This window comes from Peromyscus leucopus, chromosome 4 (genome assembly GCF_004664715.2).
Source record: "Peromyscus leucopus breed LL Stock chromosome 4, UCI_PerLeu_2.1, whole genome shotgun sequence".
Classification (NCBI taxonomy): Eukaryota; Metazoa; Chordata; class Mammalia; order Rodentia; family Cricetidae; genus Peromyscus; species Peromyscus leucopus.
In genome coordinates, this window is record NC_051066.1 from 134,852,321 (window position 1) to 134,877,083 (window position 24,763).

Genomic DNA, 24,763 nt, shown 5'->3' on the forward strand with positions numbered 1-24,763 from the left:
TGACTTCTAGAGGCTGGAGAACTAGGGAAGGCCCTGCATGACACACAGATTCTTTTGATAAATCTTTGTCAAGTGCCAACCATTCACCATGGCCAATGCCAGCTCCTAAGCAAAAGGCAGATCTGGTACTATGGCCTCTTATGGTCAGCTCTCCTGCAGACCTTTGGCTCCTTAGCTCCTGCTGACAATGTTGCAGGTCCCCTCTTGTGCTGGGCCAAATAGTGTCACTACCTCCCCAATCCGTATGTTCAATCCTGACCTCCAATGGGACCGTGTCTGGGGACAGGAGGGTTAGGGAGGTAAGGAAGGTTCTATGAGGCCAACTGGTAGAATAGGTGTCCTTACTACAAAGGCCCCAGGGAGGCCATTCTTCCTCCCCATCATGTGAGGATATAGCAAGGTGACCTTTTGCATGCCATGTAGAAAACACCCACAAACACTGAAACAGCTGGCACCTTGACCCTGGATTTGATGACTCCAAAACTGTGAGAGAATAGCTCCACCAACCTAAGCCACCCAGCCTGTGACACCTGCTATTGCATCTCTAGCTGACTAATACACCGACCTCTGCCTCACACCAGTGTCCTGTTGTCCTGGCTATTCTTCAGGTTTAGGTGGTGGACAGTGTTAAGAGGCGGCTTCTTACAAATGTTAAGTGACAAGCAGAGTCTGCGATTTCCTTCTTCAGAGTTCCAGCCACAGACCTGCACCCTCCAAGCCAGAGTCCAGAAAAGGGAAATGGAGCCTTCGTGTTTCGTGCTCCCTGCTTTCCTGCTGGGAAACTCTGCTTAGCTTCCTGACACATAGTTCTCTGTTCTCCTCCTTCCTCAGTCCTTCAAGGTCAGGAAAGTGATATGCTTCTCTCTTGTGGCCCATAATTATATCCACATTCTGCCTAGTCCCAGTTAAGCCTTCATTGTGGACAAAAGCTTCTCCCTCACATATCTGGAAGATTCCATGGGACAGGTCATCTGCATCTGTTCCTTAGTATTAAGGAGCAGTAAACAGGCCTAAAGAAGCCTAAGACATGCTAGAATAAAGATTACATAAGAGGAAAAGCTAAAACTATATGTAACTGTACAATAGATAAATGTGTATATTATATACATGTGTAGAATACCTCCCCATTTTATAGATCTATATACGTAAGCAGATATATACCCATTTTCAGCACACATATGGTATTATGTTTTTCATACTTCTCTGACTCTGGCTTCATTTGTCTAACCTTATGCCCCATCCTTCCAAATTTGTACCGAGAACTCCTGTCTTGTCTCCACCTCTATAACCTAAGTCGCGATGCCTCTCACACAACGGCCAAAGGCTATTCCCTAGTTACCCTGCTCCGGCTCTTGCCCTGCCTTTGTCTGTTCTTCAAACAGAAATGAAGACCTCTGAAAAGCAATCTGCTGGTGGCAAGATGTCTGTTTCCACTGGGCACTGCTGCTCCTGGAATGCAAGGATTGATGGAGTCTTATTCTCTCATAATCAATTCAGAAACCTTTCCTGTTTTTAACTTTTTACTGTTTATGAGCTAAAAATATCCATTCTAAAATGTTATCTTCCCTTTGCATAGTAAGTCCAGTAGGGGAATGGGTACATTCAGCTATGAGAGCTAATTTATCCATACAGGCATTCTGTATTTTCTGCTCTTCTTTTTGTCAACTGTCAGGAATGGATCCAGTTGAGACTGTAGTACCTTATACTAATGTTGAAATCATACACTTATGAGTAAGTAATGATGGCTGCAAAGCTCCTTCAGGAAAACAATCACTGTTTTCCACAGATTCTTCAAGGTCAAAGTACTTCTAAAAAACAGCTATTCATTCTAGTATTTACCCCATATACAGTGACTCTGCTAAATACCTACAACACAATATAAAAATTACAATGTTAGTTACATTATATTTTTTAATGATTACAATGAATACAAGTAAAAAACATGTTTTCCATAGCCCTTAAATGATTAAACATTTTACGTATTACAGGTGAAAAACAAATTATCCCCCAGAACCCACATACAGTTAAACATTTATCTTTTAGACTCCTCATAGTTCAGGAGCCTTTCAGCCATAACCACTTACATAGGCAATAGTTTTTATCATTGCCAGAAAAACAGGTTACTAGTTTTACTTTCCATATTTTAGGGTCCTATCCAATTATCTTAACTAACCATCCAATTCTGTTTTCTACTTACATGAAGTCAATTATTGAAAGTTTGTTTTAGCTATGATGAGTACTGAAACCTGTGAACACATTTCCCAATATCAAAAAGAACTTGAGCTAACTCCTGGGACTCAGGTGTTTTCCTTAATCATTACCCTAAACCATACCCTATACGGCTCCTCAAGAGACACTCCCAAGTCCCAGTTGTGTGGCACTTCCTTGGCACTATTTTCTAGCCTCTGCAGTCCCTGCTTTATCAGGGGCAGGGGCAACACTACATCCTACCTTTACCTATACTAATTTTCCCACTAAACTAACCTCTATCATAATCCCTTACTGTGTTTATTAAAAACGCCTAATCACGAAAATTCTATCTAAACTAACACTATTATTGTATAAAATCATTGCTTCAGTTAAACAGTACAGCTCAAGAGGAAATGATCTTCATAATAAACCATAGGTATAAATGCCCAGTAGAACGGATAGTTCCATGAGATAACTACACTACATTAATGATCCTCCCACACCCATTCACACCATGCCAGATACCAGAGAAAAATGGCTGCGGCAAACATGTAAAGGCACAGCAGTAGCAAGGGAAAATCTGGAGCCGAAGCCCTCGAGGCCTTATCTATCTGAGATTCACCCATCAGTGTCCTGCATTCTGGTGGGGAGAACCTCTCAATTGCCACCAGCTGCTCCTCTGACATGGCCACCCGCACCCACATCTGACTAACTCAAAATTACTCTCTAAAGTAAGAATATTTACCTTTTGTGTTCCCACAACCCCAGAAGCATCTTAACTGCCCACACCTACAGACTGATAACAGGCTGAGACTTATAAACCCTCTTCATGGTGAGCCTGGATAGATGCCTCACTAGTTAAGAATGAGTACTGCTCTCGCAGAGGACCTAAGTTCAGTTCCTAGCATTCATGACACAGACCACCTATAACTCCAGTCCAGGACATCATACACCCTCTTCTAGTCTCTGTGAGCAACTGCATTGACAGGCAGACCTCCATCCATAGACTAAGCCATCCCTTGGGTCCCTAACTTCTTCAACAGTAAAGACCTAGTCACAACCTCTCAGCAATTACACCCTTCCATTTTTTTGCCAGTTGTTTTGGCCCTGTTGGTATAAAATGGTTATCAAAAGGGCTTCTTCTCTTCCACCCCACCTGGCATCTCACCCAGTGGGAGCACTTTGGTACCTCAAGGGCCTCCAAGCAAGTCCCTGAGCATACCCCAGTTCCCATGGCAACTACTCCCACCTTTCTACAATAATTGATGTCAGGATGCCATGCATTTTACATCCCAGTCTGTTTGCCCATTCACCTCCCTAATTTTAGCAATGAGGTCTCACTTCCTAGGAGGCCCCTCAACTGGTCTTAGAACTCTGGGACACCCTAGCCTTCTTTACTGACACAGGACCAACCTCATGCCATAAAGCACCCTGACCCAAGCACCATCCCAAAGCCCTGACCTTGACTGTTCAGCAACCTCTCAACTCTCCCAAGTCCTAAATGTACAAAGGCTACCAGTCCTACCTATCCACTTCCAACACCCCGAAGCCAAGCCTCATGAGAGCATTAAGAACCAGAAAGGGACAAGGAGTGACAGGAGCTGCCCTTCAGGCCTCCTTTTCCACCCCTAGCCCTGTGAGCTCAGGGGTTGACGCGGATTTAAAAGGCACGCTGAATTCATCTATCAGGTTTATTTATTGCACAGTTGGGGAGGTAGCAGCAAAGTTGGCAACAAGTTCAACGGAAAAGCTCTCGTCACTAATCCTTCCAGGCACTGGCAGATGGACATGGGGACAGGACACAGTCCTTTGAGGTGTTGCTGTTAAGACCTTGTATGCTGGAGTCTCCCATGCCTGAGCCAATTACTAAACATAACAAAAAGATGTTTCATGATGCTCCAAATGGGCAGCCTCTAGTTTCACTTCAAGTGGTAGTCTTGCTGTCTACTTCCTGGCCCTCTGGTGTCCACACCTAGAGAATTAAAAAAACAAAACAAAACAAAGTGAACAATGCTTTGGATCGCTACCTACATAACCACTGAGCCTCTCACTGTTAGCTAATTGGAGGCTGAAAGCAGGTCAGAGCGAGACAGGTTCAGAAGGGACCAGAGTCCCTGCGCCCAAGTTTACCCATTTCCTGACAGGGAACAGTGCAGCCAGCCCTCTACCACACAGGCTTCTGGAGGCCTCTCTTCTGCAGCCATGGAAGGCAGGAAACACTGTTCCACAAGGGGATGTGACTGCGGCTCATGAGATACTTGCAAAACTGAGCCAGAATAAAACCCCTCAAGGTAGAGTCCTGCTTTCTACCTCTCTCTTCCATAAGCCTCTGGACACTGCCCAGTGCTGGTAGAGAGCACTCAGTAAGCCTGGTGCCAGCAGCCAGGGGACCAAGAAGCTGCAAGAAGGAAGGAAGATTTGTTCGAAAGCACCAGGGTTTGGCAAGGACAGGTGTGGATCCTCCAAACAGGGGGAAAGGCTTTCGGCATCCTCTCCCTGCAGTATCAATGACCAGGGCACAGGCAGCCCACGATCACTTTCGAATACAGGGGCAAAGGGGAAGCTACGCTGGGCAGCTTAGGAAAGGGCCACCACACTGGGATAAGTGGCCAGGAAACCGTGATCATATTTACAGCCCCTAATTGAAGTAGCTTCCCAATTCCCCAAGCTTCTCAAATGCAGCACTGCTAGGAACCCCTGGAGAGCCTGCTAAATACCGCTGACTCCAGGCATGACCTCTTACATGTCCAAGGTGAAGGGCAGTGCTTGCTTCAGAAACCACAATTTGAGAACCATTATTTCGATGGTCTCCTACTGGATAAACTGAGGGAAAGGACAAACTTGGGGGCACCTCTGAAGACTCACTAGGTCTGGAAGTCTAGGACGGCACTGATTCCTAACAAGTACCCCACCACAGTTCAGAGAAAGTTGTCTGAACCCCCCAATGAACTGAGGGGCACACGACGTCCCAGGGGCTCCTATGACTCCAGAGTGGCCAAGTACCCACTTTACACTATAAAGATGTACAGGAAAAGTGAGGTGACAGGGGGAGGCATGTCCCTGCTGGCCTGGGCGGGGAGGCAGCAATAGGGAGCAGCCTCTGCTTTTCCTCATGGCTGAGGCAGTTCTTGGACGACTGTTGTTCTCTAGGGAAGCATGTGGGATTCACACCTGGCAAGGATCCTGTTCCAGCTGCTTCTCGAGACACAGGACCACTGACAGACACAGCAAGGATCAGCTGACAATCTACAGAGACAAGCCACAATCAGCACCTCATAGTCAACCAAGATGTTCTACAGGAACCAAGATAAAACTAGTAGTTGGGGGGGGGGGGACGTGGCACGTGCGCTACAAGGTGGCTGCAACAACTTCTTCCTGGAGCCTTTCTCCATGCTGGGTACTCAACTCAAGGCCTCACACTCAACACACCAGTGCTTTACCTGAGACACATCCCCAGCCTCCTACTTTCAAACTTTACCTGCTGACTGTACCCATCCTCCACAGGTGAAGGCTGAGTCTTGGCTCAGGGCTATGGGTTTATTTCTTCCCCTATATTGAATACATTGTAATTTCTGATTAAAAAAAAAAATTGGTTTTCCCCGCTTTTAGTTTTGGTAAGAAGCAGTTTGGATGTATGTATGTGTGTGTGTGTGTGTGTGTGTGTGTGTGTGTGTGAGAGAGAGAGAGAGAGAGAGAGAGAGAGAGAGAGAGAGAGAGAGAGAGAGATTGAATGAGAACGACCCCATAGCTCACATAGTTAATAAATATTCCTAGTTGGTAGAACTCTTTAGGAAAGATAAGGAGGTGTGGTGGCGAGCGAGGCTTTGAGATTTCAAAAGCCCTTGCCATTCCCAGTCAGCTCTGCCTGGTGGTTGTGCCTCGAGATTCTAAATGTGTCTCAAGCAGCTCTTAGCTACTGCTCCGGCATGACCATGCCTGTCTGCCTGCCTTCATGCTGGTCATGGACTCACCCTCTCAAACTCCAATTCCCCAATAAATTCTTCATGGGCACTAGGCACATACATGGTATAAATGCATGTGCATTCACACACACACACATAAATAAAAATGTAAATTATATTTTGGTCTGCAAACCACGCATTTTAAAGAAAGTTCCAAAGGGCCAGACAATTGGCAGAAGAAAAAAAAAATGACTAAGAACCGTGGCTCACAAGTGATGCCAATCCATACCGCAGGCCACACAAAGGCAAGGGAGCGAGCGGCACTCTGTACCAGGAAGTTCCCCTTCTCTCAACACACACCTAAGGACTCCTATTACCTGTCCTACCCCACGCCTGCCAAACACATAGCTCTGCGCACTCAACCTGTGTCGTGCCCCCCCCCATTATCTCCCCTCTGCCCGTGTGAGGACTTTAGGAACCTGTCTAGGCACAATGCCTTCAGACGTGGCTCTTTGGAAATCTGTACTGGCCTATCACCTCACCAGTTTCTAGAAACAGAACATCAAGCTTCACAGACCCAGCACTGACTTCCAGAAAGCAATACACTGCTATACGGTTGCAGAGTGTAGGAAAGCTCCAGGCCTTTGAGGGGTCGGGATAGACTCCCCAAACCCAGGAACACATCTTTCAGCATTCTGTCCCTGCACTACCAATGACCAGAGCACAGGCAGCTGAGATCACTTTCGGATGCAGGGGTAGAAAAAGACAAAAGGAGACCTAGGAAAGACACGAACGAGACTTATGCCAGGGCCAGATGCAAGCCACAGTGAACACATGGGTCCTGTGCTAACATCAACCACACAGACCCACATCCATCTGCCCAGGGGAACAAGGGATACTCAACGGACACAACTACCAGAACCTGCTGGGGCTGAAGTCAGTCCTATGAACTCATGTCCATAAAAATCTTGGGGTGGCTTTGGTTTTCCAAGCCAGCAAATGGAGGTTCAAAAGAGGTGAGACGGCCTCTGGTGGGGCCTGGGGACTAGCTAGGAACAGCTGGTCACCGGCTGGGGGCTCAAGGCAGACAGTATGTCTAGGCCGAGCCCCTGCTTTCTGCCAGTGAGGTTAGACTACTAGTCACACTGGACAGCCAGTGCTTATGTGACCAGGAACAGAAAAATCACAGTCACCGAGACACAGCTTCCCAGGGGGGAAGCAAGGCCCACATGTGGACGGGGGAGAAATACGTTCTGCTCTCTGATGCTGAGGAAGGGTGCCTCAGGAAGCCAGGGCAGGGGCTCCACACTACCCTTAGCCCTTCCTTTCCCTCATCGCCAGCTAAGTATCCCTGCCCCCCCCCCAGACAAGTCACTGCTACCCAGTGCAATGACAAAGAGAAGGTCAAAGGGGAACGGTGGACTACACAGGCGGCGTCTTCAATGCTCTTCTCTTCCCTCACAACTGACAATGGAGAGGCTCTAAGCTCTCTTAGCAGGGCTCTGGAGGTGCCAGGTATGATCCAGGTTTTGGAAGGCTCCACATCACCCCCGCTTCTCATCCTCACCTCCCCTACACAGCCACCAAAGCAACAGAGAGAATTACTCAACTCCAGGAGCTCCATCCAGGCTGAATGAAGCTCCAGGCTGGACAGAGCCAGCTTTGGATTCTCTCAAGCACCGGCACCCTGAGCAGGCCTTTCTGAACACAGTGCTGAGTACCTGCCCGACCTGCTACAATCACCTGAGCAGCCACAACGGACTCACACCTTACCTGGGGGAGAGACTGGAGCTCTTTGGAGACAAGCCTGACCATGCTCTGCTGTGTGGGCTGCTCAAGAGCACACCAGGGCTACGGCACTCTGGACACGGGCCTGGCAGGAAGGGTAGCACAGACACGTCATCATTCAGTGTTGTCCACTTCTCGTTCTTGCCTGTTCCCACGGGGCGGAGAGGAAAACCCTTCCCAAGTGGCTACCCAAGGCAGTGATCTAAAGTAGGCCACAAGGGAAGGATTCTCAAGGAGGGAGAAGAGCAGATCTGCCTCCTCCTGAAGCTGTCTGTAGAGGCTGCTTACTCAGTTTACAGGCAACAGTGCCTCACAGCGAGTACCTGCCCTTAGTCTTTCATGTGTTCCAATCAGAACCCCAACTCTCGGCTGACAGAACACAGCAGCATGCATGCTAGGGCTCAAGCAAGGTAACACTTCCTACCAGGTCTCAAGTGTCCTAGGAGGTGACAATGGGTGTGGAGGCTGAGAAAGCTTCTGAAGGAAGAGAGCACGGTCTGAGCTCCATGCCCTGCCGAGGCAGAAGTGCCAGGACGCCAGGCAGCATGGGGCACCTAACAGGCAGGACGTGGTGTGGGAAAGCACCAGGGTTTGGCAAGGACAGGTGTGGATCCTCCAAACACGGGGAAAGGCTTTCGGCATCCTCTCCCTGCAGTATCAATGACCAGGGCACAGGCAGCCCACGATCACTTTCGAATACAGGGGCACAGAGAGCGGTGGGCATGTTGAGAGGGAAGGCCATGGCCACCAAGCTGGGAAATGGCTACACTGGAAAGGGACAGACAGACAGGCAGCAGCCAGATTTGTAGCAGAGAGGAAAGAAGTGGCTTCTGCCTGAGCAGTATGGCTCCTTAAGCAGAGCTCAGAAGGACCTGCAGCAGCTCCAGCACTTCCTATCTTTTTTTTTTTTTGGAGACAGGGTTTCTGTGTAGCCCTGATTGTCTTGGAACTTGCTCTGTAGACCAGGCTGGCCTCGAACTCACGGAGATCCACCTGCCTCTGACTCCTGAGTGCTGGGATTAAAGGCGTGTGCCACCACCGCCGCCTTCCCATCGCTTCTTATATAAACACAGTCTGCCCAGCCAGGGGAGCTGAAGGTAAGAGAACTCTCGTGTCAGAGACAGGGACCGGCAGCCCCCATTTTCAGACGAGGAAACCAAGGCAGAGAGCAGTGACTGAAATATGGGTAGTGGATGACCCCCCAGATCCTTCCTGCTGACAACCCACCAAGTAAAGTGTGGACAGGGGGACTGAGGGCACAGATCCTAAGTGGGTTCGGCAAGAAGCAGGCTTACTTCCAAGGCCCCAAGGAGGGGAAATGTGGACATGATGAACTCAGCCTCTCTCTCACCTTCACACACTGCCAAATGCAACTGGGGAAACCGCAAATATCCTTGTGGGACGGAGCTCCAGATGCCAGGGGCCAATCCTCACTCAGGAGCGCCACGGCCCATCAGCCTGGCAGGACGGAGACCCCTCTTCCGGACGTTGTGCAGCCAAGCTGTTACTTCTGCAAACAACAAGCCCCGTCACCTGGGAAGCAGAGAATTCCAGACACAGAAGCTGCCAGCCAGCAAACCACATGGCACGGACTCTCCTCTCCACTTCCTTTGAAAGGTAGAAGAGACTCCCACTATGCAATATGGACCTGAACTGTCCCCCAGAGTCTTGCCATTAAGTCTGTAACTTAATAACTGAATAAAAAACTTAGAGAAAAGGAAAGGACATGACTGCCCCTAGATATGGTGGAGGAGAGTGTATTATAGCTGTGTGGGAGGGGGAGGGGAGGGGAACCAGGTCAGCAGCTAGGAGGCCAAAGCTCCACAAAGGGCAGGTAACCAAAATGTCTGGATAACACAGGGAAGAGCCTCTGGGGGAAGGGCGGCCCAGCCCCTGGACCGGAGAGTTCAGGGTAGAGGGTAGGGTATGCCAGCCACACCCTGTAACAAGGACTGAGGAATGCTGGGAAAAACCTGGAGGCCAGGTCTGCTTTTAAATCGGCACCACAGCTGTTTGTCCCAGGTTTGAAACTTAACATCAACCATCCGGTCTTTGCCTTTCTGGCCCCCGCCAGGCTTCTCTCTGCACAGTGGTTTTGCCAGGCCTTTCCCAAGAGCCATCTGAACTCCACACCACCCTGCTGGTGCCCACCTGAAGGCAATTGAGAGGCATCTGTGCTTCACGTTGCTCCAGAGCAGCAGCATTTACCCAGGCATCCTCTCCCTGGGCAGGGGACGCCCACCATGGGGTTGAAGAGAGTAGGGGCCCCCAGCTGCTGCAGAAGGTGTAATCTGTCGATCCAAGGTGCTTCCATCGGTCTCCAGGAGGGCTGCACAGCCTACAGGCGGGGCAGGAAAGCACAAGGCAAGGGTTGCAGGGCAAGGCAGGGCACGGGGATCCAGACACCGTGCCCTGGGTCCTGGGAGGGTCCTCAACTAAAACCCTGATCCACAAGGTTCGCCTTGGAAGGGTTCTAAAAGCATGGGACACAGGTCGTAAACAACGACTGACTTTGTAGGCGACAGACATGGCTCTGGTGTTTCAGACACCACAACTCAAAGGTGGAGGACTGGAACACGAGGGCTCGGCGCCCTCCTCCTCCAGATCCTGGTCCACTGTCCACTGACTGCTCGCCGGCCTCAGCTTCCCCGGTGGAGGGAACAGCGCTGCCCACGCACCCCGTTGCACTTACCTGAGCGCCCTGCACTGGGCAGAGAAGCAGACAGACCGAGAGCATGCAAGATGCCTGTAGATTTCGATGGATGGCACTAGCCGGACAAGAACCACACACACGCGACAGGAACTTCCCCTCTTCACGATGGGCGCCGGCGGAAGTGCAGATACTAAAGTGTGCTGCAGCCTAGAGCGGCAATTCCGACCGTCGGGAACTCCAGCGCCCCTTGGAGGAGAGGAGGCCAACAAACTGCTTGGATGCAATTTGTAATAGCGGCGGGAGTTTAGAAGGAAACCTTCCCTTATTTCCTTTGTTGTTGTTGTTGTGTTGTTGTTGTTGTTGTTCTGAAGCAGATCTAACCTATTCACTACTGATTCAATAGCACCTGGATCAGTGGTGCCACAAAGGAGCAAATGATGAGTTACAGTCACGTTTCTTCAAAACCACCACTCGTCGGTAATGGTTTGAGGCTGGAATATAAAGGTGAGAAGATGAGAAGCCCAGAGAAGTGGACAAAGAACGAATGCTTTACTAAAGGTCTTCCTAAAAATCTCAAGGTTTGGCAGATGGAGCGATTCCCTTAGCCAGAAGAGACCTGATCCATGAGGCAGAGATGACAGACAGATGTCTGGGAAGGGGCTCACATCTCCAAGTCCTCAAACTCTGCCTGGGTCAAATGTGGCTCTTGGCCTTAGAGCAGGCCTGCCCTTGAGTCTGACACTGGAAGATTCCAGAGGCTCACTAGGGCAGGAGAAAAGGAACATCCAGACTTGTCCTGTGCAACCTTGAAGGAAATGGGGGTCCCAGAGGGTGAATGGATACCATATTCCACACTTAGGAGATACTCACAGGGTTCTGAGATTGAACATTGTGGGACTCTGTGATGGGAAGCAACTGTGGGATGTTGTTGCTGGGATACCCTGAGGGATGCACTCCTACAGACACACCTCACCGCCCCCCCCCAAAAAAAATGCTGTGTTAAGGAATGAGCCACCGTGCCCAGCCCTAACTTTACATTTTTTAAGAATGACTCTTAAAAAACAAAAGATAGTCTGGACTGGAGATATGGTTCAGTGGCTAAAAGCACGTGCAGAGGATCTGGGTTCAGTTCAGTCTTCACATGAGGTACCTGTGTCGGTATCTCTAAAGCCAGTTCCAGGGGATCTGATGCCCTCTTCTGGCCACTGTGAACACTGTGTGTATGTGGTACACATGGTACTACATTCAGGCAAAACACTCATGCACGTAAAATTGTTTAATCGTTTTTTAAAGGCAAAAAAAATAGATTCAATTCTCATGATGTATCATAGGAACTCAATACTGTAACCAAAATATCACGCCTTCATTGGTTAATATGGCCAACTTGACAGGATCCAGAATCACCTAGGAGACAAACCCCTAGGCACACCTGTAAGGGACACGAAGGTTAGGTTAGCCATTGAGCATGTCTGTAAAAGAATTATCTAGATTGCATTAAATGAGATGAAAAAAGCCACCTTTACAGGGCAGTGAATGGTGTGGGCAACACTGTTCCGTGGTCTGGGGTCCGGAACTGGACAATCAGAAGAGAGCAAACTGAGTAGCAGCAATCCTCTGTATCCTAGCTCTGAGGTCAGTGTGACCAGCCACCTCAAGCTCCTGCCACCACGACCTCCCTCCCATGATGCGCTGTACACTCAGCCTGTGAGCCCGAGCAACCCCCTCCCCACTTCACCGGCTTCTGTCAGGGTATTTTATAGAGCAACGAGAAAAGCAGCCGATGCAGCATGGCATCATATCGTTTTGTTTTGTTCCTTTTTGCATCCGGAAACTAGACCAGTACTAAAAGTTTCATCCCTGCTAGGTGACTGCTTTATCGCTAAACTCCACCCCACCCTCTTTTAAACTTGTAGTTTTGAGACAGCTCTCACTAAATTAACCAGGCTGCCCTTCAGCTCACTCTGTAACACAGAGAAGTTCAACCAGGAAGGTTGTGAGTTTGCATTCCTCCTGCCTCAGCCTCCTGATTGGCTGGGATTATAGGCCTGCGTCACCAGATCCACCTGTTTTTAACTTTTACATTTGTTTATTCATTTAGTGGGCAGGAGTATGTGCATGGGTGTGAGCGTATGCATGTGTGAGCGTGTGCAGCTGTGTATGTGTGAGTGTGCTGTGTGTGTGCACATTTGCACCCATGTGTGCACCTGTAGGAGAGTCAGTGGACAATTCGTGGGAATTGGTTTTCTCCTTCAGCTGCTTGGCTTCCAAGGACCTCAGGTTGTCAGGCTTGGCAGCAAGTGCCTTTACCAGCTGATTTATCTCACCTGTTCCTTTTATTTACGTGTGTGTGTGTGTGTGTGTGTGTGTGTGTGTGTGTGTGTGTGCGCGCGCGCGCGTGCCAGAAGTGTGCAGGTGAATGTAGATGCCAGAAGAGGGTGTTGGATCCCCCAGAGTTGGAGTTAGGAGCACAAGACACGGATGCTGGAAACAAACAGGGGTCCATTGCAAGAGCCGCACCGCTTACAACCACTAAGCATTTCTCTGGGCCTTGCCGCACCTTTTTTTTTTAATTAATGATATTTACGTTTTTATTTTCTTTTATCTATACAAAGTCTTTGGAATGGTGGTGTTTTATGTTTACATCATATTACAGCTCTAGCTACATTCCTAGGGCTGAGTAACCACACTTGGCTGGTGACCACCACACTTATCAGCTCAAATCTGAGGCTTTGATCAGCTCTTTGGAACCAGAAGGAAGAGGGGGCAGCAGGAAGCTGACAGCCTATCCCTCCCACAGCCCCAACCCTTGCATGGTATCTACCGGAAGCTCCTGCCCTGAGTTCCTGTCCTGACTTCTCTCACTGAAGCTCTGCCCTGAAACTGAAGCCAAATCAACACTTTCCTCTGCCACTTGATTTTGATCAGGACATTTTATCACAATGACAGAAACTCGAGCAGACACCAAATGCCACAGTTCCAGGTAAGCTGAGCACCTGTCTATTGAAATCAGGATATACACACAAGGAAAAGCATCTCTTAAAGCCATACTCAGAGCTGGGCAAGCAGATCTCTGTGAGTTCGAGGCTAGCCTGGTCTACAGAGTGAGGTCCAGGACAGCCAGAGCTACAGAGCCAACAGGCCCAGCAGTTCACTGCCCACACACACACAAACACACACACACACACAAAACACACACACACACACACACAAAACATACACACACACAAACACACACACACACACACACTCTCTCTGACTTTGGCCCACTGCATATGGACAAGAGTTTCACCTTTGCCTCCGTTGTCCAAGATTGGTCTGACTCAGTGCTGGGTTCTTTCAGCCCAACAAGCCAGGTGAGCAAGGCTTATGGTGAAGGTCCTGTCTGAGTGTTGTAGTTAGAGTTTTCCTGCCTTGCCCACAGTCAGGACAAATCTCTCTCACCCGCCAGTCCCACAGCCGCTCAGACCCAACCAAGTAAACACAGAGACTTATATTGCTTACAAACTGTATGGCCATGGCAGGCTTCTTGCTAACTGTTCTTATATCTTAAATTAACCCATTTCTATAAATCTATACCTTGCCACGTGGCTCGTGGCTTACCGGCATCTTCACATGCTGCTTGTCATGGCGGCAGCTGGCAGTGTCTCCTTCTGCCTTCTTGTTCTTTTTTTTCTCCTCTCTGTTAGTCCCGCCTATACTTCCTGCCTAGCCACTGGCCAATCAGTGTTTTATTTATTGACCAATCAGAGCAATTTGACATATAGACCATCCCACAGCAGAGTGTTGTTACACTTTGGCTCTGTTTCATCTCCATTATCACCGAGAGAAAGTTTCCCTCACATTCGGCATCACCTATAACACCTGAGAGGACATCTTGGCTAGTTCACACTCCATCCTCAGTGTCCACAGGAAGTGAGGCACTGAGGAAGAATGACCCTTGTGGCCCAGCTTTTCTAGTGAGAGGGTGTTAACAATGCAGCAGGAGCAGGAGCAGGGAAAGGGGAGTTGCACTTTTCAGGATGTTACAGTAGGGCACAGGCCAGTCAATAGAGATGTCCCCTCCACCTTACACTGCCCTCCACCAGGCTGTTGCTGAGTGTCCTAGGAGCGTGTGAGTGGACAGAAGTCTCCTAGTAGAGAAGTGGGTTTGGATACAAGAGAAGACCACCCTCAGGAGACAGCAGCCCCTGGTGCTTGTAGCTGGAGTTTTCTCCAGTTCTGCTCGGGCCCGCAGCCACTCAGACCCAATTAAACACACAGAGACTTATATTACTTATAAACTGTATGGCCATGGCAGGCTTCTTGCTATCTAGTTTTTATATCTTAAATTAACCCATTTCTATAAATCTATACCTTGCCACATGGCTCATGGCTTACCAGTATCTTTACATCTTGCTTCTCATGGCAGCAGCTGGCAGCAGCTCCTAACTTAGCCTTCTACCTCCCAGAATTCTCCTCTCTCCTTATCCCACCTATACTATACTTCTTGCCTGGCTACTGGCCAATCAGCATTTTATTTATCAATCAATCAGAGCAACACATTCACAGCATACAGAAAAACATCCCCAGCAGGTACTCTCCCCCAGCATCCGCCTGGTGCTCCCCCAGCATCCGCCTGGTGCTCTCCCCCAGCATCTGCCTGGTGCTCTCCCCCAGCATCTGCCTGGTGCTCTCCCCCAGCATCTGCCTGGTGCTCTCCCCCAGCATCCACCTGGTGCTCTCCCCCAGCAGCCCCTGGTGCTCTCCCAGCATCCGCCTGGTGCTCTCTCCCAGCATCCGCCTGGTGCTCTCCCCCAGCAGCCCCAGTGCTCTCCCAGCAGCCCCTGGTGCTCTCCCCCAGCAGCCCCAGTGCTCTCCCCCAGCAGCCCCAGTGCTCTCCCCCAGCAGCCCCAGTGCTCTCTCCCAGCATCCGCCTGGTGCTCTCCCCCAGCAGCCCCTGGTGCTCTCCCAGCAGCCCCTGGTGCTCTCTCCCAGCAGCCCCTGGTGCTCTCCCCCAGCAGCCCCAGTGCTCTCTCCCAGCAGCCCCTGGTGCTCTCCCCCAGCAGCCCCTGGTGCTCTCCCCCAGCAGCCCCTGGTGCTCTCCCAGCAGCCCCCTGGTGCTCTCCCCTAGCTGGTTGGGAAGGGAAAGTTCTTATCTATGAATGGTTATGGAAAACATGCTTAGGCTAAGCATTAAAGTAACTGAAAAGGAACTCTGCTTCCAATTTCTAGTGATTGAAGATTTATTTTATATTTTGTGGTAAAAATCAAATTGAAGGCCTTGTGCATACTAAGAAGGCATGCCGCCTCTGAGGTACCTCCCCAGCCCTTACAAGACAGCATCTTGTCCTGTAGCCCAAGCTGGACATAAACTCTCAGCATCCAGAATACAAGGACTGTAGGTTTGTGCCACTGTCTTAGTTAGGGTTTCCATTGCTGTGAGGAGACACCATGACCAAGACAACTCTCAGAACAGAAAACACTTCATTGGGGCTGGCTTACAATTCAGAGGTTTAGTCCATTATCTTCATGGCAGATGGCGTGCAGGCAGACATGGTGCTGGAGAAGGAGCTGAGTGTTCTACATCTTGATCCACAGACAACAGGAAATGAACTGAATTCCACATGTGTTGCTTGAGCATAGGAGACCTCAAAGCCCATCCCCATAGTGGCATATTTCCTCCAACAAAGCCACACCTACTCCTACAAAACCACACCTCCTAATAGTGCCACACCCTTTGGGAGCCATTTTTTTTTTTTTTTTCAAACCACCACAGCCACCATACCCAGCTTTTTAAAATGTTTACTTAGACAGGTCTCACTATGTAGCCTTTGCATGTTTGGAAGCCTGGAGCTCACTATATACACCAAGCTAACCTCAAAAGATCCACCTGCCTCTGCCTCCTAAGTCCTGGAATTAAAGGTGTGGGTTGTGATGCCCCTAGGCACACCCAGGATTTATAAAAAAAAAAAAAAAAAAAATTGTTTTTTAAGAATGACTCAAAAGAGTTATAGAACATGCCCAGCACTTTCTAGATGCAAAAAAGAGATATGTCCACTTAGCAAGTGTAAAGAGAGAAACAAATATGATTCTATATCAGAATTCTTTCTTTCAACACACAGGTTTTGCCAATAGAGTCTGGCTAGAGCTGGGAAAACAGAATTCCACCTCTGAGAGTTTGTGACCTCACAGTGGCTGTGGATCCCCGAGGTCTGAGGTTCTTACCTGGAGGAGAAGGAGTCGAGGTTGCCCACGCAGAGTGTTCCAAGGAGGTGAGGCCTAGGGTCAAGGCAGGAAGTCAGCACCAAGTTCACTGAGGCCTGCAAGCGCTCCAGGCCCTATCCATGAACACAATGGCTGTCCTGCTGGGTGCTGTGTTGTACCTGTCCATTTTCCTCCTCTGCCTCTTCCTGCTCATTTGTTACTGCGTCTATCTGCGAGAATAAGCTCAGGCTCCTGAGGTTGGGGGCTGAAGCCTGGTGGGAGCCTCGGCCAGCCCGGCACCCAGGGCCATTCAGATGTTCCTAAACTGCTCCAGGGACTCCAAGCACGTATAGTCATGCAGGCTGTGCACAGGGCACACGATCAGCACCATAGTCTGTGACTGGGAAGCGGAAGTGCTGGGAATGCTTGACTGAGCGGATGCCACAGAAATGTATGACTCAGGGGACACACTTTCCCAGGACGCCCCCTCTGGTGCAGCAGAGTGACCGTGTGTCACATTGTCCAGTGCTTAAACAGCAAGTCCTTCTAATAAAGACTCCTGAGAATATCTTCGAATAGTGTGTTTGCAGGATTGACGCCCCACCCCCACCCCCGCCCCCACCCCTGCTTCATGAAGCAAAGCCGAAGAATAGTAAGCCTGCGATGGTGAGATTGTGCAGGGCTGTTGGAGATGGAGGAGAATGTGCAAGCAGTGGGCGGGCTTCCTGAGAAATACAGTCCTTCACTTCTTGGGTTCTGAGCTCAATGTTCGGCTACCTTCTGAGCCAAAGTGTATTTAGTGCTTCTCTTATTGCGGCAACAAGATACTTGGCACCAGCTCCTTAGGGAGGGGAAGGTTTCCTTTGGCTCACAGTTTTAAGTTACAGTCCATTGCGGTGGCAGGAACAGGAGGCAGCTGGTTGCATGGCATCTGAAAGCAGGAAGTAGAGAAAAACAATGCTGGTGCTCCCCCCTCCTCTTAATTCATCCTCCACCCCAGGAATGATGCCACCCACATTCAGAGTGAGATTTTCTCCCTAGTTTACCCGCTCTAGAGCTCCATTCCCTAGGGATTCTAAATCCTGTCAAGTTGACAAGCAAAACTAGTCCTTGTGCTCGAGTCACAAGACACCCCACCCACCCCCACCCCACCCCACCCTCCCGCCCCCAGCGAGACCACCGAAGAGCCGATATCCGATGCAAAACACACAGGGGTTTATTGATAACAAGCAAGCCTGGGCTTGGTCCGTATTCAGCATCTGACACAGCGGGTGGAGGAGGACGGCCTGAGCTCTCAGGGTGAGGGGTTTTTAAAGGGAAAAACTGCAAGCAGGGTGGTACAAGACTTGGCATCATATGATTGGGTGAGGGTATGTAATCTTTGAATTTACTGGTTTCGGGGGTTACAGTTATCAGTTTTGGGCAGGCCTGGACAAGTCCCAGGCTTTGTCCTTGAGCTGCCATGGAGGCTGGTTGGCCTAGCACATACTGACTGTGGGGGCTGACTCAGTGGCCCAGGCTCTGTCCTTGAGCTGCCATGGAGGCTAGCTGGCCTCTCATGTTCATATTGACCCATGCCCAAAGCTCTAAGTTGGTGAGGGGTCCCAGACAATAAACAATTGACTGAACCTTGAGCAGTCAGAGCACGTGCAGAAAGGGAGCTACTGCAAGGACTATGTCTTTGTTTATGGCCCTCCCAGAAACTGCTTGCTCAAGTCTCAGGAAACTGAAATTGAGGCCTGATCTCTGAGAGGAGACTGAGCAACCTGTTATGGCATCTTCTCGGTCCTTTCACCCTCACACCAAGGATCCTCACTTCCACACTTTCCATAGCTGCGGAAGAAGTCGTCCTCCTCCGATGCCCAACATCTAACTTGTCTCCATGTTTGAGAATGTGCTTGTCACCAATGGGGCCCCAGGGTTTGCCTGTACCTGGAATGTTCAACCAGATCCCAGATTCTTTCTGGCCAACCATGGGCTTTGTGGGAGGGGTACCCGTAACAGAGATGAAGGCAGGAGGGCAGGGACCAGGAAGACTGCAGATGGGCTGGCCAAGGTTAGTTCTCTGTCACCACTGATAAAGATGCAATTATTTCCATCTCCTTGATTTTCAAGTCTACTCCTCACCAGCAGGAGCATCAGAAGACACCATTTGCCAGGTGTGGTAGCCATACATCTTTAATCCCAGCACCAAAGAGGTGCAGAGGCAGGCAGACCTCTATGAGTTCAGGGCCAGCTTGTTCTACATATCAAGTTCCAGGCTAGCCAGGGCTATACAGTGAAAGTCTGTCTCAGAAAGAAAAGACACTTTTCCCAGCCCTTCAAAGGCACTGGAGCATGGCTGTCTTGGTGTGAAGTTTGCCAGTATTTTTAAAAGATATTTATGTCTACAGACAAATGTGAATTGGCCTATAACTTTAATTTATGCTCTTCTCTAACTGTCATATGATGAGTCTGTAAGGGAAGCCTCTTCCCTCTTCATGGTCATCTGGGAGACTGTGTACCAGTGAAGTTACTATTTTTGCTTTGTTTGAAAAGCTTTACGGAACTCACTGTGAGGGTTGATCATTGTCAGCCTGTCTGGATTTGGGATCACGTGGTGGACACACCTCTGAGCATGTCTGTGAGGATCTTTCCAGTGTTTCTGTTGTTGTTTTTTTGAGACAGGGTTTCAGTCCTGGCTGTCCTGGAACTTGCTTTGTAGACCAGGCTGGCCTCAAACTCACAGAGATCTGCCTGTCTCTACCTCCCGAGTGCTGGGATTGAAGGTGTGCACCCCTGCCCAGCTCCAGTAGGGTTTAACTGGGAGGGAAGACCTACCTGGAAGGCAGGTAGCACCATCTTGAGGACTGGGGGCCCAGACTGAATACAGAAGAAAAAAAAAGGAGAAAGTGAGTTGAGCACCAGCATTCATGTCTCTGTGCTTCCAGAATGCAGATGCACATGACCAACTGCCTCACACTCCTTCTGCCGTGACTTCCACCATGGCAGTGTCCGCTCACACTCCTTCGGCCGTGACTTCCACACCACGGCGCGGTGTCTGCTCAAACCATAGGCCAAAATGAGATTTCCTGAAGTTTCTTCTGCCGTGTATTTTGTCTCAGCAACAATAAAAGCAATGAATATACTTACCTGTTAAACACTAGGGTCAGCTGAGGGATGGTGGCACACGCCTTTAATCCCAGCACTCGGGAGGCAGAAGCAGGTGGAGCTCTGTGAGTTCCAGGCTAACCAGGAGCTGCTTCACAGAGAAACCTTGTTATCAAAAAAAGAGAAAGAAAAGAAGAGAGAGAGAGAGAGAGAGAGAGAGAGAGAGAGAGAGAGAGAGAGAGAAAGGAAGGAAGGAGGGAGGGAGGGAGGGAAGGAAAAGAAAAGAAAGAAAAGAAAAACAAAACAACAACAAAACCCCCACTATGTGTTGGTATTGTGTTCCCCAAAATATTGTGCACCCTAATAAACTTATCTGGGGTCAGAGACAGAACAGCCACTAGATACAAAGGCTAGAAAATGGTGGCACACACACCTTTAATCCTAGCACTCCAGAGGTAGAAATCCCTCTGGATCTCTGTGAGTTCAAGGCCACATTGGAAACAGCCAGGCACGGTGACACACACCTTTAATCCCAGGAAGTGAGCCTTTAATCCCAGGGAGTTGTGGTAGAAAGCAGAAAGGTTTATAAGGCGTGAGGACCAGAAACTAGAAGCATTTGGCTGGTTAAGCTTTTAGATTTTGAGCAGCACAGTTCAGCTGAGAGCCATTGGGATGAGGACACAGAGGCTTCCAGTCTGAGGAAACAAGATCAGCTGAGAAGTTGGCCAGGTGAGGTTAGCTGTGGCTTGTTCTATCTCTCTGATCTTCCAGCGTACACCCCAATACTTGGCCTCAGATTTGATTTTATTAATAAGAACTTCTAAGATTCCTGCTACACCACTAGGGTCGGATTTTTGCCTTGTTTTGTTAGATGCTGAAGAACAGAGGGTCCTGAGCATGCTAGACTGAGCTATATCCCCCCGCCCAGCCTCACACTTTCAGTCCTTGAGCCTCAGGCTTACCAGTGCTGGGCTCACAGGTATGCCCCCTGACACCCTGGGAGATGTTTTCTGGAAGAAATGTTAACAATAAGTCTGTCTGTGTGTGTGAGAGTGTCTGTGTGTGTTTGTGTGAGAGTCTGTGTGTGTGTGTGTGAGAGAGAGTGTGTGTTTATGTTTGTGTGAGTGTGTGTGTGTGAGAGAGTGTGTGTGATTGTGTGAGAGTTTGTGTGTGTGTGTGTGTATGTGTGTGTGTGTGTGTGTGTGTGAGAGAGAGAGAGAGAGAGAGAGAGAGAGAAACTGTGTGTGTGTGTGTGTGTGTGTGTGTGTGTGTGTGTGTGTGTGTGTGTTTTGGTGCCAGCAGAGGTCAGCAGAGTGTGTTGGGGCCCCTGGAAGCTGGAGGTGCAGATGATTTATGAGCCATTTGAAGTGGGTTCTGGGAGCTGCATTTCCATCCTGCAGAAGGGCAGAAAGCTCTCTGCATTGATGAACCGTCTCTCCAGCTCCTGGTCTCTGGTTTTTACTCTCAACTCTGACTGTCCCTTTTCTCAGTCCTCAAACTGCTTGGCTGCATTGGTCCAAATAAGATTTTTCTTCTTTATTCATTTTTACGATTTCATTTTCTGTTGTTAATCTATTTACTTTATGATTTTTTAGTTAAATTTTTTAAAGATCTATTTTTTTTTGTATGAGTAGTTTGCCTGTTGTTATGTGTATCATGTGTGTGCCTGGTACCCATGGAAGTCAGAAGTGGGCATCAGGTCCCTTGGAACTGGATGTATAGATGGTTATGAACCACCATGTGAGTGCTAGGAAACAAACCTGGATCCTCTTTTAAAAGCAATGCATGCTCTTAACTGCTGAGCCAAGCTCCCAGCCCCCAATTACTTACTTGTTTAGCTCTTACAGGAAACGGAATGTAGGCTCCCATGCATGTAGTCCAGTGCTCTACACACCTAGGTATGTTGTCCCCTGGTGTTTTTGGTTTTGTTCTTGACAGGGTTTCAAGCAGCCCAGAGTGACCTCAAACTTCCTAGGTAGCCTCAGATGGCCTTGAACAGGTCCTTCTGCTCCTGCCTCCTGAGTGCTGGGACTGCAGGCAGGCATCACCACTTCCAGCTCATTAGTTTTATTTATGTATCAGATTTTTAATCTTTTCATTCATTTTTCTTTTATTCATTTTTTTCAGGCCATAGGAGCAAGAGTAGCTTGAGGCACAAGGAATTTCTCTCCTATTTCAGGAGGAGCTGATTCCCTTCTACAGTGAACTCCAATGAGCACTGCTTGCTCTATCTCTTCTATCAGGGTTTTGGATCAGACTACAAGATGTAATAATTGTGCTACATTTGGTTCCTCACTCCCCATACCCCAGCACGTGGGTCCCTAATTCCTTTCAGGCTTTAGCTTCAGAGCCTTCCTCTTCCTTTCTGGCCCTGACAAATCCCCTTTTGCGCCTTGCTACATCACATTCCACAAAACTCTCCAGCTCCTATCACCCCCAAGAATCATCTTTCTTTGGCAACCTGGGCAATTCCCATGTATGCCCAACATCACACTCAGCCCTCCACCAGTTAATTACAATTTCCCTGGTTAGTGAGGCAGGATCTTGCTCTGTGGCCTTCAGTCATCCCTTACAGCTAACCATATTCTGGGGACAAAGAACATTGACTCACAGAGTCTGGATTTAGCCAAGAAATGAACTCAGAAAGACCAAGCAAGGGGATGTAAAGATGGCCCAAGGACTAAATACATGTACTGCTCTTCCAGAGGACCTGAGTTCATGTGCACATACCCACTCACACACAGATGCATACATGTATTTACAAATACTAAAAATAACTTTAGCAGGGCAGCGGTGACACACACCTTCAATCCCAGCACTCAGGAGGCAGAGACAGGCGGATCTCTGTGAGTTCAGGGCCAGCCTGGTCTACAGAGTGAGTTCCAGGACAGCCAGAGCTGTTACACAGAAAAATCCTGTCTCAAAAAACCAAAAAGAAAAAAACTTTCAAAAATATATATACATTAATTTTAGAAAAGAAAAGAAAGGCCACACAAAGAAACCACAGTCCATAATACCCTGATGTCTGAACATGTGGGCAGAAAGGAAGCCATATACATGAAAAGCACCTGGTCCCCAGGAATGGTCAAGGGCCCTTGAACCCAGAGCATACTTTCCATGTGCCTCTGGCTGCAACAACCAGATCAAGGCACAGGTAAGTGGCTGGGGATCACTTTCAAATGCAAGGACAGAGAGCTATATCTCATATGGTACAAAGGGCAGAGAGGTTCTCTAGGATCTTCCTTATATGAACACTGATCCCATCTGTGAGGTCCCCATCCTGGGACCTGTCATCCCTTGGATTGCTTTCTGGGTCTGATTTGACTGTGCTATCCACTGTTGGGAAGGGCCATCTGCTGTGGGTCCTGAACATCTGTGCACATTACTGCTGGGTAGAAACCAATGCAAGGCCCTGGCTGCTGGCTATCTGGGCAGTTTCTTAAGGGTTTGCAGCCTGTGACCTTGTGAGATAAGGAAAACACCCCTCATAAACTAAAAGCAGCTTAGTTCTGCTCTCTAAAATGGTGAATTCCCAGCAAACACCAGGTGTAGATTCACAGCAGGGGTACTGTGCCACCCCTACCTCTGATTCCAAGGCACTAGGAACCAACCGAACATGAAGCTCTGTCTACTGCTTACCCCCATTTCCATCTCTCTCTGCCTCTGTCTCTCTCTGTGTGTATGCATGTGTATGGTATGCATGCATATTTTCATCTCTCTTTGTCTTTCTGCCTCTGTCTCTCTCTGTCTCTCTCTCTGTCTCTGTGTATGCATGCATATTTTTTTTGCATGTGTGTGCACAAATGTAGAGGCCTAAGGTTGATGCTGGGAATCCTCCTCAACTGCTCTTCCACTTTCTTCACTGAGGCAGGGTCTCTCAGTAAAAACCAGAGTTCATGGATACAGCTAGCCTAGCTAGCCTGCTTGCTCTGGGGTCCCCTGTCTCTACCTTCTGAGGCTAGAATTACATGTGGGCTGATATGCCCATTTACGTGGGTTTCTGAGGATCTTCATGCTTGTGTGGCAAGTGTTTTAACCACTGAGCCATCTCCCTAGCCTGCTCTGTCGACTACTTTTTCCAAGAGTAATACAGTCCTGTCCTCTGCCAGCATCCGTAAAACAGTAAGCTAACTCTCAGCTTGCAAGTGTGGTTGACACTTAGAGCATGCACAGTTCTTGAAATATGAACTCTATGACATGGAGTACATCCATCAAACAGTCCCAGCTTTTATTATCTTACCAGCAAACAGAATGATGCTAATGTTTGCCTTATAGAATTGGGCTCTGAGTCCATTTAAGGGGGCATAACAAAATACAATAAACTGGATGGCTTATAAACAACAGAAGTCTATCTCCTGTAGTTCTGGAGCCTGGATGTTATGCTTTGGAGTGGAAATGACCCAAAAGCCATGCGTAATGACTTGGTAGGTAGAGCCTGTGGAAGGAGGAGAGGTGACTTGAGGCACACTGGTTGGCTGGGGGTGGGTGGGTGGTGGTGGTGATATTAGATCAGCTCTTTCTCTTTTGCTCTCTGGCCACCCCAAGCAGCTTTGTATTCGCTGTGTACTCCTTGTCATGACCACTTAACAATCTGCCTCACTGCAGGCCCAGAAACCACAAGGCCAAATGACCAAAAGCTAAAACAAATCTCTCCTCTTTTAAGTTGATTTCCTCAGTATTTTGTTGTAGACATGACTTTTCTGCCCCACAAGTCACTCCCCAAATAACCACACAGAGACTTAATATCAATTATAAATGCTTGGCCGATAGCTCACGCTTTTTTTTAGCTTGATTTTATAACTTAAATTAATCCATTTCTATTAATCTATGTTCTGCATCTCCTTTGACTCTGCCCTTCTTCTCCTACCTTTCTTTCTGCCCCCCCCCAAATCCTGCCTAGCCATCAGCCAGTCAGTTCTTTATTAACCAATGAGAGGAATACATATTTACAGTGTAC

The 24,763-nt window shown here is 48.8% G+C and overlaps 1 protein-coding gene, 1 long non-coding RNA gene and 3 other non-coding genes across 5 annotated transcripts; all 5 read right to left on the reverse strand.

Moving 5' to 3' along the window:
• Window positions 1-3,863: 3,863 nt before the first annotated feature.
• LOC114706751 lies at window positions 3,864-8,776 on the reverse strand. The gene is made up of 3 exons (XR_003736555.2): window positions 7,866-8,776; window positions 5,362-5,436; window positions 3,864-4,162 (listed from the first exon to the last, which is right to left on the reverse strand). It is a non-coding gene; the product is annotated as an uncharacterized LOC114706751 (long non-coding RNA).
• Window positions 4,610-4,741, reverse strand: LOC114706762. Its single transcript, XR_003736559.1, has one exon. It is a non-coding gene; the product is annotated as a small nucleolar RNA SNORA71 (small nucleolar RNA).
• On the reverse strand, window positions 6,717-6,847 carry LOC114706764. Its single transcript, XR_003736561.1, has one exon. It is a non-coding gene; the product is annotated as a small nucleolar RNA SNORA71 (small nucleolar RNA).
• LOC114706760 lies at window positions 8,453-8,584 on the reverse strand. The gene has a single exon (XR_003736557.1). It is a non-coding gene; the product is annotated as a small nucleolar RNA SNORA71 (small nucleolar RNA).
• Window positions 8,777-8,855: 79 nt separating the features above from the next.
• Window positions 8,856-18,547, reverse strand: LOC114706738. The gene is made up of 6 exons (XM_037204462.1): window positions 18,533-18,547; window positions 16,896-16,946; window positions 16,738-16,850; window positions 10,573-10,779; window positions 10,032-10,218; window positions 8,856-9,488 (listed from the first exon to the last, which is right to left on the reverse strand). The coding sequence occupies exons 1-6, from the start codon at window positions 18,545-18,547 to the stop codon at window positions 9,315-9,317; spliced, it is 747 nt and encodes a 248-aa protein (XP_037060357.1). The 3' UTR covers window positions 8,856-9,314.
• Window positions 18,548-24,763: the final 6,216 nt, after the last annotated feature.

Coding starts and splice junctions, on each gene's coding strand:
- LOC114706738 (XM_037204462.1), bottom strand. Junction 16,851..16,895: donor CAGAGGAGGAAAATGGACAG/GTACAACACAGC, acceptor GTTCATGGATAG/GGCCTGGAGCGCTTGCAGGC. Junction 10,219..10,572: donor GCCCAGTGCAGGGCGCTCAG/GTAAGTGCAACG, acceptor CCCCGCCTGTAG/GCTGTGCAGCCCTCCTGGAG.